General features: G+C 35.4%; 2 protein-coding genes and 1 long non-coding RNA gene across 4 annotated transcripts; 1 reads left to right on the top strand and 2 right to left on the bottom strand.

Moving 5' to 3' along the window:
• Nucleotides 1–484: 484 nt before the first annotated feature.
• On the bottom strand, nt 485–1,973 carry LOC124428618 (piggyBac transposable element-derived protein 4-like). Its single transcript, XM_046972879.1, has 3 exons — nt 1,915–1,973; nt 968–1,152; nt 485–894 (listed from the first exon to the last, which is right to left on the bottom strand). The coding sequence occupies exons 1-3, from the start codon at nt 1,971–1,973 to the stop codon at nt 485–487; spliced, it is 654 nt and encodes a 217-aa protein (XP_046828835.1).
• Nucleotides 1,974–7,362: 5,389 nt separating this feature from the next.
• LOC124428617 lies at nt 7,363–8,221 on the bottom strand. Its single transcript, XM_046972878.1, has 2 exons — nt 8,215–8,221; nt 7,363–7,940 (listed from the first exon to the last, which is right to left on the bottom strand). The coding sequence occupies exons 1-2, from the start codon at nt 8,219–8,221 to the stop codon at nt 7,363–7,365; spliced, it is 585 nt and encodes a 194-aa protein (XP_046828834.1).
• Nucleotides 8,222–17,193: 8,972 nt separating this feature from the next.
• On the top strand, nt 17,194–19,087 carry LOC124428529. Of its 2 annotated transcripts, XR_006943204.1 has the most exons (7): nt 17,194–17,541; nt 17,719–17,784; nt 17,864–18,069; nt 18,149–18,331; nt 18,398–18,505; nt 18,742–18,928; nt 19,002–19,087. It is a non-coding gene; the product is annotated as an uncharacterized LOC124428529 (long non-coding RNA). The 2 variants fall into 2 exon arrangements; XR_006943205.1 differs by lacking the exon at nt 17,719–17,784.
• The last annotated feature ends 827 nt before the right edge of the window (nt 19,088–19,914 follow it).

Below are 19,914 nucleotides of genomic sequence, written 5' to 3'. Positions count from 1 at the left end.
TATGTCACAACTTTTTTGCTACAGTTTTTTGCAATTATTCTTCCTAGCTTCTTTGAATTTTTTTGGTAACAAATTTTGCAGAATCTTCGCACCGTTCGAGCTTTTCCCGGCATTGCTTTCAATTCATGTCGTGGTTTTCTCAGCAAGCTTTCACGTAGAGAAATGGAAACTTCAGCATCATTATCACAACATTTTGTTAAATACAATGCAACTTTCATTCTGAAGTCGGAAATTTAAATATCTTTTCTTGTTACCTGTTTGAATAATATCATTGAATTTACCATACATGTATTCAATAACAGTTCTGTTGCTAATTTTTTTATGAAAATTTTTTTATATTTTTTTATGAAGATTTTTAATGGTTTCTTGCGGCCTTTTGCCTTGCTCCGAATAGACCTCGAAGTTGCATATATACCCACTCTCACTTTCACAAAGCATTCTGATCAAAATTCCATATTTCGTTATCTTCGCTGGATTGTACGTCCTAAAGCTGATGCATCCTCTGTATGGTACCATTGCTTCGTCTAGAGCCAACTCCTGCTTGGGTGTAATATAGGGACTGAAATTTTGGAATAATATAATTCAAAAGCGGTCTAACTTTGCAAAGCCTGTCTTTGGAAGATGTATGTTGTGTATTATCATTTAGATTAAAAAATGTAAGAATTTGTTCAAATCGCATTCTGAATATAGTTGCTCGAAATATTGGTGCTTCAACTAAAGGATCCGTTGACCAATAATCTCTCCAATGAGATTTTCTGGTTTGGCCCATCAATATTAGTAATCCAAGAAACTTTTTTATTTCATTAGTGGTAACCTCCGTCCATGGTACCGTTTTTGCAGAGGTTTTATGTAATCCTTTCATTTGAGAATGGTACAAATTGGTCTGCGTAACAACTAAATCAAAAAAACCACTATCAAAAAATAAAGCCATTACCTCACTGATAGTCGGCGCGTCACCAAGTTTCACCAGGAATATTTAAATAATTTTGTTGCTTTGGCGTAATATCATGTTCGTTCCACTCTTCCTCCAATTCTTCGTCACTATCAGATTCTATTATATTTTTATTTTTATATTTTGGTGGTCTAATATTAGAGTCACTATCTTCTGATACAGTATCATTTTCAAGTTTACCACAATTTGATTCACAATTACTTAAACAAGATCAGATAAATCAGCCGCGTTTAATTCAATGAAAAAATCTTCATTACGTTCCGTCATCGTTTTCTTTTTTAATTTTTAATTATTAAATTTTTTTACAACAAAAGATTTGGCGGGACTTACAAGTGAGAGAAATAGCTCGTGTATTACCGACCAACAATTTCACTGTATGGTTGGCAGCAGAGAAAACAACGGCGATGTGAAAAAAAAATCCATCACGAGTTTACTCGTTGCCGGTCAACAATGTGTTAAGCAATAAAACCTGTAAATAAAATTTTCTTATATTATTAAGTATAGTAGTAAATGGGGACACCTTACGCTTACGTACTATATAAATTTTTTTCAAACTTTTATTAATCAAAAAAAATGTACAAACTAAGATCCTTACATAAATATAACTAACACAATTATATGACACATTCGAGCCCGATGTAAAGGGAGTCTCTACTATCACAAACTAACACTATTGTAGAGCATACAATAGTAAATAGGTAATAAAGATGTAAGCGATAAAATAAGGAGATGAAAAGAAAAAACCAGAAAGGTTATAGAAAGCAATGCCGAACTCCGAAAAAGTAAAAGGGACACAGGAACTCATGGTATTCGAAGAAGCGAAACTATCGCTCGACGTACGTGTTCTCCGGGTGGAAATATTTAAAATTTCGTCCCCCCACAAAGCGACGCCAAACCCCGGAAAACGAGAAGGGACGCAGAAATCTAAAGAAGTAAGGAAACGAAACCAGCACCCGTCGTACGTGTTTTCCGCATAGGAATCTCCAAAATTTCCATCCCACCACGGCAGCGGCAGATTCATCCCCACTACGCATGGCGGCTTCATCCCCACGGCGGCGCTAATTCGAGCCGCCTACCGTAGATCGACGGAGGATATAAGCGGCTGCATCGCTCGTTTCCGCGGTTATATTGTTGCATTTCTTGACGAGAATAATTCTCTCCGATTATATTGATTCATTTCTCATCGAGGACACTTCTCTCGACGATTAAACTTCTCTTCGCGACTAAACATTGCTTTTAACTTCGATCATACTAACGCACTGTTAGTCTTCTTTTATACTTAGAAATTTCGTCTACACTTTATTTAAATACACAGTACTTAAAAATTTTAACAAATTAGTTTGTTAAGTATTAAATTCAGTATTCGTTCAATTAACACGTTGAGCACCACGCCGATTTTGAAGGCAGTCCCCGTCAGGCCATGCGCGCCACTCAGAAGCGCTGGTATTGTAGAGCCTTCGAACTATTATTGAATGCTACGGTTGTAAACAGTTACATTCTATACAAAGATATTACGAAGCAGAAAATCAGCATTCAGAATTCCGGAAGAAATTAGCAGTATATCTTTCAAATTGTGAAAAAGAAGACAATATCGGACAATATTGTAAGAAGGTCTAAAAAACAACACCAACTTCAAAGAAAACCTGGAAACGTTTCCAAAGTACGAAGATATTGTAAATCATGTTACAATAAAAATGTAACAAAAGGTAGTAGAGAAATGGCCAGGAAAAGAACTAAGCGAGTTGTCACATTTTGTAATACCTGTAAAGGAGAACCGATTTTATGTTTACCGTGCTTCAATGAAATCCACTAATCCTGTATTGTGTCAAAATTAAGAAAATTTTGAATAAATTTTCTGCAATTCCATAAAACAGTGTAAATTTTATATAGTTCTATATCATGTTATACGCTGTCAGCCACCACTGGCTGATGCGGCCTAAACGGAAAGTCCAGCCACCGATGGCTGACGTGGCGCTCAACGTGTTAACCCCGGCTGTGCTTCCCAGGCAACCTCGCGTAAAACTAAATTCTCTCGCGAGTCTTAAGATCTTCCTACTACGCAGTGGACAAGTTCGAAGCTAAAGCATTATTCTAGTGAAAGCCTTTTCACCTTAGTTATCCTTTACTAGAGGTGCGTACGAATCGCACGAGTTATCGTAACCTTATTCAACACCCGACAATTCCGTTACGGATGGACAATTCCATACCGTCTCGTGCCTATCACTACTGAAGAAACAATCTATATCCCGAGGGACTTAGCACCATCCGATCCCAGGGCGAAGAACAGCCTGAAGTTTCCTGTCAACGTTGCCGAGCCAGACGACCGCGTATAGGTGTTCATCCCGTGCCACGAATTGCGCATAGAAGGTAACGGCCTAAAAGGACACGAATCTCACAAAGGTTGGAGCTCCTCAAGGTAAGTTCCGAACTTGAAAAAATGTTGTACCGAGTGGGACGTAACACAAAACTGGTGACAACGGTAGGAGTTGCGAAATATACGCGATGTCTTCCGATAAGGCAAACCTCCCCGAAGAAATGGAAACACGTAGTGCAAGGTCTAGGCGACCTAACGAGCAAGAGTTAGAAGACGCGCAGAGGAAACTGCTTAATTTCGAATCTCAATAAGCATTATGCCCACGCAAAGACGCGATGAGGCGCGAATCAGAGCGAACGAAAATAGAAACGGATCCTCTCATCTTTATGATGCAGGAAATTCTTGCCATGAGGAACGAGACTCGCTCCAAATCCGATCAGCACTCAATAAACGAAGCATTAGGGATGATACCGCGCTTTGACGGGAAAAATATGCTTCTTACGTCATTCATCAAGGCATGCAAAAGAGCGCGTCAAATGATACCGGATTATCGAGAGGAACTATTCACCAAAGCTGCTATACGGAAAATACACGATACCGCGTACCGCGCCATAGAAAAACAAGAACTTCATAACATGAACGCGTTATGTAATAAACTTCGACAGACGCTAGGAGCTATACACTCGCAGGAATTTTATAGAGCCGTGCTTAGGAATATTCTAATGCGCGAAAACGAGCATATGATAGAGTATATCGGTAGAGTGAGGGATCTACACGAAGCGCTTATGGACGAAGAAGGGTATTGGGAAGAAGCGTCCGAGGCAAAGAAAGCTGAGATCGATCAACTAGCTCTCGATAGCTTTTGCGCCGGACTCCCTATGGAGTACTTTCCTTATATGTTAGATCAACGGAGTAAAAATCCGTCAAATGCATGCGATAGAGCTATTGAGCTGCACGTCAAAATACAGTATGAATTGAATAGGAAAAAAGCCGCGAAATCTTGGCATTCGAAAGATAACAGCGAACGACCAGCTGACCATTACTACCATGAGTACTACCATTACTACCAAGGAAAGCAAATGGGACCAACACGCGAGTAGCACGAATTAACGACACGCGCGAAATCTGTTCATGTTGCAAGAGAGTAGGACATATGCGGGACCGATGCTATAAAAACAGGCAAGAGTCGCAAAGGCGTGCTCCTATACACAGATCGTACCATCCTCCTTCTTATCCTTCTCGTCTACCTCACACATCTTGAGCTGTAGAATTATTCCACTCTCCTACTAAATAATGTAAGTACTGTAAAAATTTCGGGCATACAATCGAAGAATGTCGTAAAAAGAAGTGGCAGGAACGCCAGTCGAGTAAGAACGGACGAGCTAACTACGTCCGCACAGTTCGATTAAGCAGTGATCCGAGCTCATCTTCTGTCGTCATCTCTTCCAAAGACCTTAAGGGAGAGATAGAATTTTTAGAGCCAAACATTTTAAAAATAGGCAAAGCTGACGATTATTTAATGTGCAACGAAACAAACAAAATAAACCTAAGCGGAATTACAAAAGAAACGGTGGGTACTTACGGAATGTGCATCATCGACATTTATGGATACCCAATAGAATTTCACATTGTTTCCGACTTCTTTTCCATCCCACATGGCGACATTATCGGGTCAGACTTTTTCAAAGATGCTGCAAAAATAAATTTCATTAAGGAACACGTAGAATGGCACGAAATGACTATGCCCTTCGTCAAACCGAAGGAGATAACCATTCCGGCGTGAACCAGCAATATAATCAAAATAAACACGTTAGATAAAGAAAATAAAACAGGCTATGTGCCTCCATTAAAATTAGGAGTAGGAATCTACGTTGGTGAAGCCATTGTAAACAGTAACAATGGAGAGGCCTTCATAGAAGTCTTTAATACAAAAGAGGAAAACGTAAACGTGGTCATTCCAAAAATCGAACTTCAAGATTTCGATACGGTCGACACATGCATTATACCGAGTCCAGAACTTGGAAGCAGGGATAGAGAGAAAGAAGAAATAAGAGATTCTTATCTCCTCGTCTAAAACAATTCGTCGAACGTGACTAGTAAGTCAGGAATGCAGACCTTATCTCCCCTAGGGCGAGATAACGACATACGAGACATAGAACGCCTTACGCACGAGACCGAGATTTCGAAAGTTACGCAATCGACAAAGGCCGCCACGATTCTCCCTCTCCTCTCACACTTGCTCTTGTAAGCCAGTCACTAACACAACTAGCGAACGCTACGCTATAGCATTACAAAATATAGATTTAATATCATTGAACGCGGAAGAAATCATAACGGTAAAACAAATGATAAGAGAATCGCTGGAGTTATTCCATCTACCAGAAGACAAACTCACATATACCAGTATAGTAACGCATAAGATAGAAACGATAGATTCGACGCCAGTCTCCGTTAGACAGTATCGTTTCCCTCCCGTTCACAAAGAAGAAGTAAACAAACAGATAAGCGTGCTCTTAGAGAATGAAATCGTTCACCCTACAATTCTTCTCTGTGGATCTTTCCAAAGAAAGCAGGCGCCGATGGAAAGAAACGATGGCGCTTAGAATGTTAACGCATTAAGGACCGCAAAAAAATCTGTAAGGCATACGCCTGGGACCGCACGTTTTTGGGCAAACTTGTACGTTCTAAAATCATCATAAATTTGTTATTTATGAAGCAACTTTTGTGAAACTTTCAGAAATTGTATAATAAGATGCATTCTATGTATTATTGAAAAAAATTATGTTTTTTAATAATTATAATAACTTTTTTACTTAAAAAATTAATTTGTACGAAATTTTTACAAATTGTTGATTAGGATGCACTTTAGGTATTATTAGAAAAAATTGTCTTATAATAATTGTTATAAAATTTTATTTAAAAATAAATTTCACCGAAGTTTCTAGTACTTTTTTAAAGTATGATATTGTGTGAAACATTTTTGTCTGTGAAGAGGAACCATACAAAATTTATATTGATATCTTGATTCGCTTCGTTTTCCATGGGTGGCACAAACTCTGCAGGGTCTCGTAGGTAATTTGTTTTTTCCATTCGCTGCAGTGCTAGTAGGTTGATGCTGTTCATATCACCTGACAACCTTCCGGGTGGATCTTTACATGATGCTCTCCCTGCACCTCCAGGGGAAGGGTTGGGCAGATCTCTTTCCTGTTCTGGAGAGCCTTCATTTTTGTCGTCCATTATCGAGTGTCTTGCCACCGAAAGCAAAAATTGTTTGTACTTCATTTTGTTGTGTGGATTGAGTTCATTGTATACTCTGAAGGAATTGAAAAGTCCCACAGTTTATAAAATAGAGGACTACTTTTTTTGTCCATTGCATACTTTTGTTCAGAATGGGGTCATATGAAAGGAACTGATCCGCACGGACAACCCCTTATATTCATGAATGAAGGTAGATTTTGCAATGTTCTCTCCCGTTTTTCTATTTTTTTTCCAGTTGTCGAGACGGAAGTGTCATGAATGGTCGAGATCATTCTGATAATCCGCTTGTCTTTCCATGCGAGAAGAAGAATATCACTTTTTCTAGAAAATATTATATCGCCTTTCTTCATCGTTGATGTTTTTATTTTCAAATTTGGCGGTAAGCCTCTGCTCTCTCTAATAGTCCCACATTCTCTAGTTCTGTTTTGGAGCAGCAATTCAGCAGTAGATGTACTATTATAATAATTATCTTGGTAAATATGGTGCCATATGCCAAGATAGGGACCAAGAACTGAAAGAATAGTTTGCTCCAATTTTTTTCCTTCAGCAGTGTATATGTCCATATTGTATATGTAGTTGGTGTCACTCTCGCACACCATTCGAGTAAGTAAACCATATTTTATCAATTTTGCTGGATTGTACGTACGAAACCTTAGCCGTTCTCTCCATGGGATCATTCCCTCGTCCAAGGACAACTTTGGTTTATATATTGTTCTGAATTTATGCAGGAAATAATCCAGCACGGGTTGAATTTTGAAAAGTCTCCCCGAGCGACTGTCCATTTTCGTATTATCATTGAAATGCCAAAATGTCCATATTTGTTCAAATCTATGGCGGCTCATTGTTTGTGCAAATATAGGGGTTCTGTGGACCAATAATCTTTGCAGTTATCTTTTTTTGTTTGACTCATCAGAATAATTAGACCAAGGAATTTCTTCATGTCTTTCGGTGTAACCGGAGACCACTTGAGTGTTCTGGATGGTGTTTTACGTCTCATTGCGGTTTGATCGTGATAGCTGCACAGCTCTTTGCAAAACATTTCAAATAATTCTTCACCAAAAAAGAGATTAGTCACAGAGTCACACTGAAATGGAAATGTAGTGACCCCAGGATGACCCTCAAACATTTGTAAGCGTCGTAGTATGTCATTTTCAGACCAACAATTATCATTATTTTCGTCAGTGTTGGAATCACTTGAAAACACTGCCAGCTTACTCTTCTTTACAGGTGTAATAATTTCACTGTCACTGGAATCCTCCTCGCAATCTTCAAAAGAGTCATCCGCATCTTCGTTCTCACTAGGAACGTCTGACGAATTATCGTCAAAAACTTCCGAAAGTATTTCAGCTTCGTTCGTTTCCATCTCTTTTCGAAAGGAGGCCATTTCTAAAAGGGCGAGGAACTTGAAGACGAAGGCTATTCGAATCACCAAAATGCAATGCAACGTGTCGAATTCTCTTTGAGACTAAGCTGTTTTTATTTTGCGTTCGTGCATTTATACAGTTTTTCGTAGCTTGATCTGTTCGGATTCCCACCAATGGGATCGTCTGGTCACCAGCCTTGGAGGTAGTAGGATGCAATGTATGAAAGTAAGTCCATCCGTAACAGACGAAATGCGAAACACGAGAGAACTCGTGAGCGGTCCTTAATGTGTTAAATGAAAAAACAGTCAAAGATGGTTATCCTTTACCCAACATCACGGAAATATTAGACCAGTTAGGAAGCGCAAAGTACTTCAGCACGTTTGATTTAGCATCCGGATTCCATCAGATCGCAATGAGCAAGGAAGACGTTCCGAAAACGGCTTTCTCGACTCCTTACGGTCATTATGAATTTACACGCATGCCTTTCGGTTTAAAGAACGCTCCTTCTACGTTCCAAAGACTAATGAACTCGATTTTCACGGGAATGCAAGGAAATGAGCTCTTTGTTTATTTAGACGACGTAGTTATCTACTCCAGCTCTCTCTCAGAACACATTATTAAATATCGGAAATTATGCGATCGATTAAAAACCGCAGGATTAAAGCTACAACCCGAGAAGTGTAACTTTCTTCGGAAAGAAGTAATTTACTTAGGACACATAAGTTCGGACGGTGTGAAACCCGATCCAGGAAAGATAAGAGATAAGAGCATTAAACGAATTCCCAGTACCACGCTCAGTTGAAAACATTAAGCAGTTCTTAGGACTAGCCAGTTACTACAGACGATTTATACCTAATTTTTCAGCGATAAGTAAACCACTCACAAACCTCTTCAAAAAGGATGTTCCATTCAAATGGGAAAACAGTCCAGGAGCATTCATTTAAAACACTAGTAAATCTACTATGTCAGGAACGACTTCTCCAATACCCAGACTTCTCGAAACCTTTCGTTGTTACAATCGACGTATCTAATTAAGCTATAGGTGGCATATTAAGCCAAGGTGAAATAGGCTAGGATTTACCTATTGCATATACGTCTAGACTTCTTAATCAGATAAAACAAAACTATTCCACAATAGAAAAAGAACTTCTAGCTATCATTTACGAAGTAAATTATTTTAGATCTTACCTTTACGGTACTAACTTTTCACTCGTAACGGACCACAGATCATTAGTATGGTTAAATTCAGTCAAAGATCCAACATCAAGATTAATACGATGGAGATTAAAATTAGCCGAATATGAGTATAGTATAGTATAGTATATAAAGCAGGAAAAAGAAACGTGAACGCGGACGCATTATCGAGAAACCCCGTTGAAATACATAAACAAATACTCCCTATAGTAGGGATAAGCTCAAGCGAGGAAGAATTATACACTTCCAAGAATAAGCAAGCGCACCCTCAAGATAGGAAAGCGAACGATACGACACACGAAACCACTCAAGCCCCACTTGATGTAAACGACGAAACAGACGATACGAACGACGAAACATACTCGCACATCAATAGAAAAATTATAGGAATAAAGGATAGAATAATTATGCACAATGGCAACATTGCCTTCTTCACAACGACGAACGGAACACCGGTAGATATAGGTGTAAAAGAACTCGCTGACAATAACAAGCTACCCAGCCTTACCGACGCAACTCTAGGTAGAGTGAAAATTACTAAAATGGGTAGAAGATCTAATAGCATTACCCGTTGGCATTACAGTACCCGTTAAATGGACCTTTAGTTTGAGGAGTTCATTAGCAAGAGGGATATTTGTAAAGTTTCAATCAGTGTACATGTGATAACCCTCAGCACTCGGAATGTTGTTCAAAAGTTTTTTAACTAATGTTAATGGAATTCGAGAGCTAACCGGAAGTTCTGCTTTTTCCAAATTTGCCGTTGTCAAGCTTCCATAATAGGGCAAAATCGAGTATACATAGCCGGTTTCCCCATCCGCTAATACGTAAATTCTTATACCCCATTTGGTCGGTTTCTTCGGATTATATGTTATAAATGCAATTTTTCCCTTGAACTTGACAACTGATTCGTCGATACAAATATCCTTATCAGGTATAAAATATTCCGCAAACTTCGTGTCGATATACTGCAAAAAGTTGTTTGCCTTTCCTTGAATCCGAGTTCTCAAAGATGTATTGGAAGATGCATTGCCTTGTAAATGTAACATTCAGAAAATTTGGCAGAATCGGTCTCTGCTAAATACCTCCGAATAGAAAGGAATTTTACTGTTGCTACTCGTTGTCCAATATTCCGATATGCTTGCAAGTGGTATTTTCATTTGTGCATATTCATTAGTCGTGTTTTACAATTTGGTCTATCAATAATTTAGTGAAATATAATTTGAAAAAGTCCAATGATTTTGTTACATTCTGAGGTATTTGTGGTCCTACCATTCGCAGAGTTTTAAAATTGAAAGTAAAAGGTAAATCGTTTTTTTCTGTGACGTCCTCCCATTCGTCACTTTTACTGGAGTGTCCTATTTTTTCTAAATGTTCTTCATCATCACCTTCGCTATTCTCCACGTCACTTTAAATTCTTAGTACATTCCGTCTCTTAGGAGGAACTATGTACTCGTCACTATCATCACTGTTATTATCAGGTACTGAATCGTACGTTAAATTTCTCATATTTTCATTATATGCTTCAAGTTCCAATCCATCATCACTCATTATCTCTCGATTATCTTGCGAATCATTTCTAAACCCTTTCGTTTTTGCGAATTACACTGAATTTTAAAAATTTTGAACACACATTTTATTATGTTCGCGGTACTTTTTGATAAAATTGATACTTTTGTAAAATAAGGTGTGTGATGTACACAATGACTAGCTTTTTAGCGATCTCCATGTTTTCCGAAAGCTCATTCGAAACTGACTGCCTGTAAATTTCTCTAAACAATTATGCATTGTTATCTCGTAAATCGACCGGCATATTTGAATCACGAGGCATAGGGGACGATAGTGTTTTGTTATTTTTGCGATTTTCGAAGGTTCCCGCTGTGGGGTCATTGACTTCTACGACAATTTAAAAATGTCCTCGCTATGGGGACACCGACCGCAAAGGGTTAATCCATTCATGCGCGTCACTAATTAGATGACGAGGCTTTTTTTTTACAAGGAGGAAGTGCATTACGCATACCATCAGATTAGATCTTTAGGTTATGTGGAACTACAACAATTTGATACCCACTAAAACCTCCTTTATTGTCCGTTGCGGATTTAGATATTTTGGGGGACGGGTATCCCAAAAAGAATTAAAAATTTCAGCCTACTCCATTTCTTTGTGTCACAGATGTTCTCGTGACTATAGGACGAGACACAGTTGTTCTCGTGTTAAAAATATTAAAAGCATGAAGACCACCAATAATGACTCTAGAAGATATTATTTTCAAGTCACCTTTCTTAATAAGATTACTGTCTAGTAGATTCTTAGCTGAGTGTAAACTCGACATACCACGATTAGTAAAAGTGATACCAACATCTTTAACCCGATATCGATCCTTAACCAGTTGCATCATTTCGCGGTCATCATATTTCGAGATTTTCTCCACATCGGCGCGATTCATATTTATCGCTTATAATTTGAGCATCAAGCACACAACATTTACCAGTTTCAGTTGTCACAATGTCTGGTTTCTTAAGGCCTTGGGATGTCCTAATCTTCGGCTTCACATCAACTACAAAGTTGTTATCTCTAAGTTTACCGACAACATATTGAGAGACACAGTCATGTCTACGAATTCTGGCATCATGAATACGATTGTTGCAAGATATGATTCTGTGTTTCAATACAACCACATCCAGCTCGGCACGAACGATCTTTAACTCTGCCTCGCGAAGTTCGAGACTTAGTAGGTAATGTATTAATAAGCAGTCTACAAGAATTGACATAGTCTTTTCTGCTCAAAAACTTCATCCGATCAGTAATCCAATCATGTTGGTTCAAAACTTTTCCAGAATCGGCCAGTGCTCTACCATCAAAAGAATCAGCCAGCTTTTCACGCCACATTTTCCTCAAATCACTATGACAACTAATCTGGAGACCACCACTCTTTAATCTCTTATCACATTATCGCACGGTCGTGTGCGTCAGCTGAGTACCTTCGTTTCTCTTCGTCGAGGGCGGTAGCCTCGGGTGCCGTGCCTGTGGGTGTTTCCTCCCGCTTTACTCTTTTGCCGAGGTGGAGGAGGAGATGTGTAACCGAACTCCATAGTGCTCCCAAGAGGTGTCAGCTTCATCCTTATATGTCATGTAATGCCTACCCATGGATGAGCGTATCAACGATGAATTTGATTAATCGAATGGTTATGGAGATGACTAGGACTCCGGCGCTTGACAATCCAAATGTTATAAAGGCACCATAGAGTCATTATGCCGTACTTGGTGCGATCTTATTTAATGACTCTTCATCCATCAGGTTGTACAAAGAGATTTTGATAGCAGGTTTCTCAGCTGGTTCCATTATATGCGATCTTAGTTCATTTAGATCTTCATTCAAATAAATACTACTTATTTCTAGGTGTTCGGGGTCGATGTACCTCCATCATGGCTTTGTTAATGGCTAAATTACTGGAGAAGGTATTGATTCGACTAATTTGGGAGTTACCCTGTACCATGTTCTATATTGTTCCATGTAAATTGTACGTATTGGGTAATAGCTTATTGCAATCCTTTGGAGAAGCTTGCTTTATAATGATGCGTGTCTTAGGTACCAGAAAATATGAGTCATTTCGATAAGTGATTGGTAATTCTTTATAATATTCTTCGGTTCGTCTGACTTTTACTTCCACTGGAACACAATTTGATGTATATTACTTCTGCTGCGATGACTGCCATGTACCCCGGTTGTTTCATTAAGGCATAAGCCATTTCTTCGGGTGCTATTGTTGCCAAAGAGAGAGCGTTTTTAAAAACTTCCTGCTCCACACATATTTCTGTCGTGTAATATCGACGTATAGTGGGGTTATTTGCGTCTTAAGATGCCTTTCCACGTAGATGAATTTTGAATTTATGTAAGCGAAGATGTCTATGTTCTCTACGGACGTCTTCCTTTTTCCTTTGAATATTCTCCCAGGTGATGCTTCTATGATGAATAACTTAGGATGTTCTGCTTTTATTATGGAATATCCGCATGGAACGAACTCGCTGATTTTTGTAAAAGTTACTGTGTATAATATGGGTCCTTGCGATGATTCGGCGGGTGTTAGTTTGATTTCCAGCCCTTCGTAAAGAGCATCGTATTCATGGAAAACACAGCTGTTTGTTGGGATGATTGACCAATAGCTTTCACTTCCATTCGAGTTGAGGCAGGCTTCCTCGTCCAATGCACATACAGTTCCTGATTTTAGGTTGATTGGCTTTCGTTTCTACGATGGCGAATTAGTCTCGTAGCGTGATCTTGTACTACTACGTCATCCCATGTTCCGTAAAAATCACTATATTGGGAACATTTGCAAATGCCATCTGTCGTAGCGGAACCACTTAAAGTAAGACTCCTCGTGTCAGTGCTGTTCTTCTTTAAGCCTGATATGAATACATTTGGTCCTGGAGAGGGTGCCTGTAGAATGCAGCTGTTGGAACAATTGATGAGTCAATGTGAACAGGTATTTTCGACGTCCATTGTGAACGATAGACGCATGTAAGTGCATGCCACAGTGGAATATTGTGTGGTCAATCTCCACACGACATTGTAAGACTCTCACGGAGTGATAGTCAGCAGTCTGTAGTAATTGTACGTATACCGTGTTGTTGATTGGCTGGAGATTTGGGATCTCGCAGGCGTCTATATCCAGGAGGGAGTACGATGTGATGTTCAAGGATTGCGTAGCGCAATCGTATCCTACCAGTGCTATTGCTACTTTTACTACTTTTACTAAAGTAAGTATAAAAATTTTGTTTTGTAGAGCGTCGAAAAGGCAACTGATGCCGTTAGTTCATTTACCATCTCTTATATTTTAGCTTATAGCCTATTGTGGGGGACCACCGTACCAACCGTCATTATGGAATAGAGAGCAATTGTTCCGCCATGTTGCACTTAGAGAAACCGTTTGTCGGTAATACAGCTTTTCATGATGTCGAGTGTTACTTGGACTTGTGGATCTTAAGTCTGTTGTGTACATCGCCACTATCGGTATGTATTTTAATATTGTGTTTGCTCAAGTGATAAAAGAAAGGAAAAAAGGAAATATTATTATAATAAAGCCAAAGGAATAACGTGAGAGTGAGAAGACAAAAATAGATAAAGACTAAAATTAATACCAAAAGTATAAGTGTATCAAAGTTGAGAAAAGGAGGAAAATGGGCACCCATTTTAGCTTGTAAAAGTGAGCAAGAATTAAAACAATTAAAATCAAGTGGTGTAAATAAATAGGGAGTAAAGGGAGTATCAAATTATAGAGCCAAAAGGTATTCACACTAAATAGGAAATTATCAATTCGAAAGAAAAGAAAATGGAATGTGAAAAGGAGCAGATAATAGAAATGATAATAAAACTAATCATTTGGACAAAACAAGAAAAGGATTTCATATGTAAATTTTGAAAAAAATTACTAGAAAAGAGAATGAAGACAGTAGTATGGTTTAAATGATGGTACACTGATAGTTGAGATGGATGATGCAATGCATGCGACGATGTTGAAGAATAGGAAAATTGGATGAAGGAAATGTTATGTTGCTGATTATATAAACGTAAAGATATGTTTTAAATGTTGGGATTTTTATCATCTTGAGAAAAATTGTACACAACCAGTAATATGTTTGAAATGTGCTGATGATCGTAAGAACAATGACTGTAAAGCTAAGAAAGAGAAGTGTGTGAACTGTTTATACAAGAATAAAATCTATAATTTGAAGAGAAATTAGGAGCATAATGTTCTGGATGTCCAACATTCATGAGAGCGATAGAGGAAGAGAAGAGGAAAGCCGGCTGGGAAGATATAAAATAGCGATTACAGAAAAGAACAATGTAATTCTGAAAATAGCAATGAAAGTAGCAATATCATATGTAAGAAACGATATTAAATATGAAATATTAGTGACGATAAAATGTTGTTGGTGTGTTGCGATAGGAATAAAAGAAAAATTGTATAAAGGAACAATAATGTCATTTATATCATTTACCGAGTCCATCATACGGTGATTTTGTGAGCTTTTTGATATAGTAAAGGAATTCGCAATGTATAGTATTGAAGAAATAGTATAATGTATAGAAGAATGTACATGCAAAGAAGAATGTATAGTATTGAGAAATTTTAATATAGACTTTATGGTAGACTCATTCTATACAAAGAAAATGTAAACGATGATATTAAGTTTAGGTATGAAGCAGTATATTAATAAACCGTCAAGAATCACAAAGTATAGTCAAACAATTATAGGTCTATTTTTTGCTATTAATAAACTGCAAGTACAAGTAGTTTATCATGAATGAAGTAGCAGATCGTGCGTGGCTAAAATCTGATTTATATACGAATAAAGCTGGAAATAATTATAGATAATTTATTGCTAGAAACTATAGTAAATTTAGTGTAGATAAATTTGTTAGCTTGGTAAAAAACAGAATAGGGCAAGGTCAAGATATAATGCAATAAACAGCAAAGCTAAGAAATTTGCTGATGACATAATAGAGGCATTGAACGTCATTGCACCTAAGAAAAAGTTTAGAATCCCAAAAGTATGGAAAGGGAAACAATGATTTTCAGATGATACCAGAGTAACGGTAAATATAAAAATGGATGAAGCGTATAATACGGCAATATACGAGGATATGTAATAGCATTGGTTGCAGTACAAAACGGAAAGAAATATAGTGATTAAATTAATCAGGGAAAAGAAGATGAAATATTATTAAAATATGATAGATAAAAATCCTGCGAAATAATTTTTATGGATATTAAGAATGCGTCCGAAATAAAAGATAAAACAAGATTAATAGAAAAATACTTATTGATTCCTAAGCTTTTATTCAAAAATAGGAAATAGTATAGAATTATATCTAATTATTAGTTTAATTATCTATGATTATTGTACTTGTGTAATAGTGACAAAATACTTGTAATAATAAATATTTAAATTAGAAAAGGAGATATGTAATATATGCATATAAAAAAATAAATTGAAAATATACCTAAACGAATAAGATAGTACTCTGTTAGATCCTTATTGTCGGTCGTTTTGATATCTATTGTTCACAGTCATTTAATTATTCACCTTTTCATAACATAACAATTATTTTGCGTTTACATATTATATAGATTATTATTAATTTAACTATGAAATACTGTCGATGTTTCTGATACTTGTTAACATGCATAGTCTATTTAAAAATCGATTTCTTTTGCCTATAAACATGTCCGTAGCGATATCTAAATACGAAACTCATTGAACTGTAATCTAACATAATATGCAAACACATCCATTGATAATATGATTCTTTGATTGGTGGAATCAGTAAGCATCATACTCTCATGAATATTTTATGATATTTTGAAGCTAAGTTGATTTTCTGTCGATCTATCATAATGGTAATATAATGTTGATGGATTAACCTTATGGCTTTCTAGCTGCCGAATATTAATAACTTATTTTTTTTAAATAAATAGTACAATTTAAAGGATATCGTAAATATTTATACATATATATTACGTACGTAACCATCAGGTAAAATGAAATATTGGATATACTTACCTCTTTCTAAATTATTTAAAGATATCAACGATTAACATGTTATTAATTAATTATTTGTGTATTTAGTTTCAGTTATACCTAATGAAAATAAAGAAGACGAAGAAAGGAATAAAAAATTCAACTATATCTGCTAGAAAAGGAAAAAATGTGAGAGTAAAGGAAGAATACTTTGAACAAAAAAATTTTGGTGACCGTGCTTAATAGGAAGGGGGATAACGATTGACGGAATCATACATATATATATGATTCTAAAGTCCATGCTTTTAATAATTAGGAAATAATAAGGTTTAAAAAGCCGATGATATTGAAAGCAGTGATAGTGATATGAGTCAAAAAGAATATGAGTCAAATCATGAATGAAGAAGCTAAAGGAAACGTATCTAGAATTTTATTTGTATTTGAAAGAAAATGATCAAATTCTATTAGATATCTGTTTATTTGATTTATCCGATAGTAATAATGAATCTGATGGTGAATTACATCATAAATTTAATGATAAGTTAGAGATATAAAAATATAATATATGTTTAAAATACTAATACAAAAAAAGAATATGTTCTAATAATATACTTTCATAATTTATTCGTTATAAAATCATAGATAGCTAGCGACGAAAGTGATTTTGACTCTGAAGATACTAGTGGTATAACATCTGATGGTTTGGAATAAGAGTTACGCTATAATTAATAACAGTTTGGCAGAATAATATTCAAACTGAGAAATAATGTTTTCATATATTTTTAATTATCAAAATAACTATGTATTATCAATATATTATAGTGTATTTATAATCTTATTTGTTTAGAACATTGCACTCGAAATTTCTTATGCTGTGTAGTAAATCGTATCGAAAACGCAAGATGAAAATGCTACAAAATTTAAAGTAGAAGGAAATGTAAGTAGTCATTATCAAGTAATATATCTAATTAATGTACTTGTGATTAGCAAAATTAGCACCTTAATTATAACAATTTCAGTATTTCATTGAGTCATTCAATTGTGCATATTGCATTTATCTTATATATTGCATTCAGACATTTTAAAAAATTGAATACTAATACATATTTTGCAGCGCAAATGCAAAAGATTTATCAAAGTGAAAGATTCATTAAAATCATATTTAACTGATTTAATTACGGTTGGTATCATTCTAATATTGATAACATAAATAATAATGTGCAACAATGTTTGTATTAAAATAACAATATTTTTTATAGATCTTATAAAATGTTTCATCAGCTAACATGCAAACGATACTTTTAAAACATTTACATGAAATGTTTTCTCATTAAAGAAACCATTATTGAGAGTCTTATTAAAATTTTGGTCAACTGATGAAGAAACTGTTCGAGTTGTTGCATTTTTATATACATTACGTATTGCAGCTATTCATAGGGTATCTTTACTTGAAATATTATTAAAGGTAAAGTTATATTTTTCTGTTTAAGTCAGAATAGACGTCACAATCATATAAATGACTAAATTCTAATTATGTCTTTTAGTCGATCTCCTACGTCAAGTATGTAAAAAATTTCAAATATGTATCGCCGAATACTTCGCCAGAAATAAATTTTATGAGGCATTCTTTAACAGAGATTTATTTTGATTTTGCGTACAGTCATGCCTTTTTATATATCTGACAGCTTGCTATTCATTTAAGGAATGCAGTAACTTTGAAGAAAAAGGTAATATCAATTATTATCAACTAATTAAACTTATAAGATTATTTTATTATAGAAAAAAATTTTCAGGCAGTATATAATTGGAGGCATATAAATTTATTATTCTTCTGATCCAAGTCAATATCACTCTCAAAAAAACAACTAATGTTACACTCTTTGTTATATCCTTTAGTACAGGTATGTTAACGATCATATTAATTGCGTATTAGCAGATTATTATTGGAAGAATTAAATACCGAGTCAACAATTTATGTTTCCATTGTTTGCAAACATTACCTAATATTTCTAAGGAAACAAATACTTTCACATCTATTTTACCATTTCTATTGGGAGTATAGTAATTAATTAATACGTATAAAAAAGTATCTATGTTTTTAAATATTTAAAAAAATATATTTTAATATTGATTTCAGATATTATCATCTTATGATTTTAATAAAAAGCATAAAGCTGTACCAATGAAACCAATATCTTTAAATTGTATATTAAAAATATCTAAAGATAGTATAATTGATGGTCTCTACCGATTAATATTAGAAATAGCAGCAAAGGATGGCCATTTAATGTTTCCCCGATTTTTATGTTCCTTGTATAATATAAGTAAGTATAGCATGTTATCCCATTATTTTCTATATATAATATGTTGTCCAATTTATAAATATATATTTTACAGTTGAAAGTATTTTTCAAAAACTCGAAAAAATGTCGCAAATTATTGTAAGAAAGTAAAGTAATCAATAGGAAAAAAAAAAAAAAAAATAGAAGAAAATTCAGAACATATAGAAAGTGAAAGAGCTAAGGATATATTCGATTTGAAGAATATGACAGAAATCGAAAATTGAGAAAAATAGAATGAGAATTCAGGGTACAGCTTCAGTGAAATTTTATAATTCCTGGATTAAAATTCATCAAGCTCAGAAACGTAAACATGTAACGGAAAATGGTGAAATTAGTGAATAAAATTTAGCACGTTTAAGGGAACCAAGGAGGAAGAAGTTAAATAAAAAAGATATAGTGACTTTGAGTTACAAGTAAAAGGAATAGAATAAGGGAAAGCACTGAATATATCTCCAATGAGATATAATAAAAATCAAAGATAAAAGTGATAAATCAGAAAGTATCTGAAATAGACGACGTACAGAAAATACAGATATTATTACGAATGTTAATAACGATGACTGGTAACGAAATGTTACAATATGTAGAATAAGTGTAATATTCTGATAACAATTTCAATAACTTTGTCATCATAAAGAAAACAAAAATCTAACTTGAAATATACTTGATACAAGTATCAAATATTTTGAATGTAAATCATTTGTTGATTTCTTCATTGGCATTTCAAACTATGTTTAAGCATTTACAAAATATACATATACAACAAAACACGTATTTTATTTAGTTACTCCTGAACATTATATTTTCAAAGGAATATCATTGTCTTCTTTAATTTCCTTTCATTCCTTTTAATCCAGACTTTAGCAATATCTCCTTAATTCTAACAAACAGGATTTATTTTCATGGCTATGATGAATTCTTTCACCGAATCAAGGATAACTGGCCCAAAATGTAAACTTTCTCGGAGA

This window comes from Vespa crabro, chromosome 13 (assembly GCF_910589235.1).
Source record: "Vespa crabro chromosome 13, iyVesCrab1.2, whole genome shotgun sequence".
NCBI classification, from domain to species: Eukaryota; Metazoa; Arthropoda; class Insecta; order Hymenoptera; family Vespidae; genus Vespa; species Vespa crabro.
The sequence above is the reverse complement of the archived record's forward strand: the minus strand, read 5'-3'. Positions and strand labels throughout refer to the sequence as shown.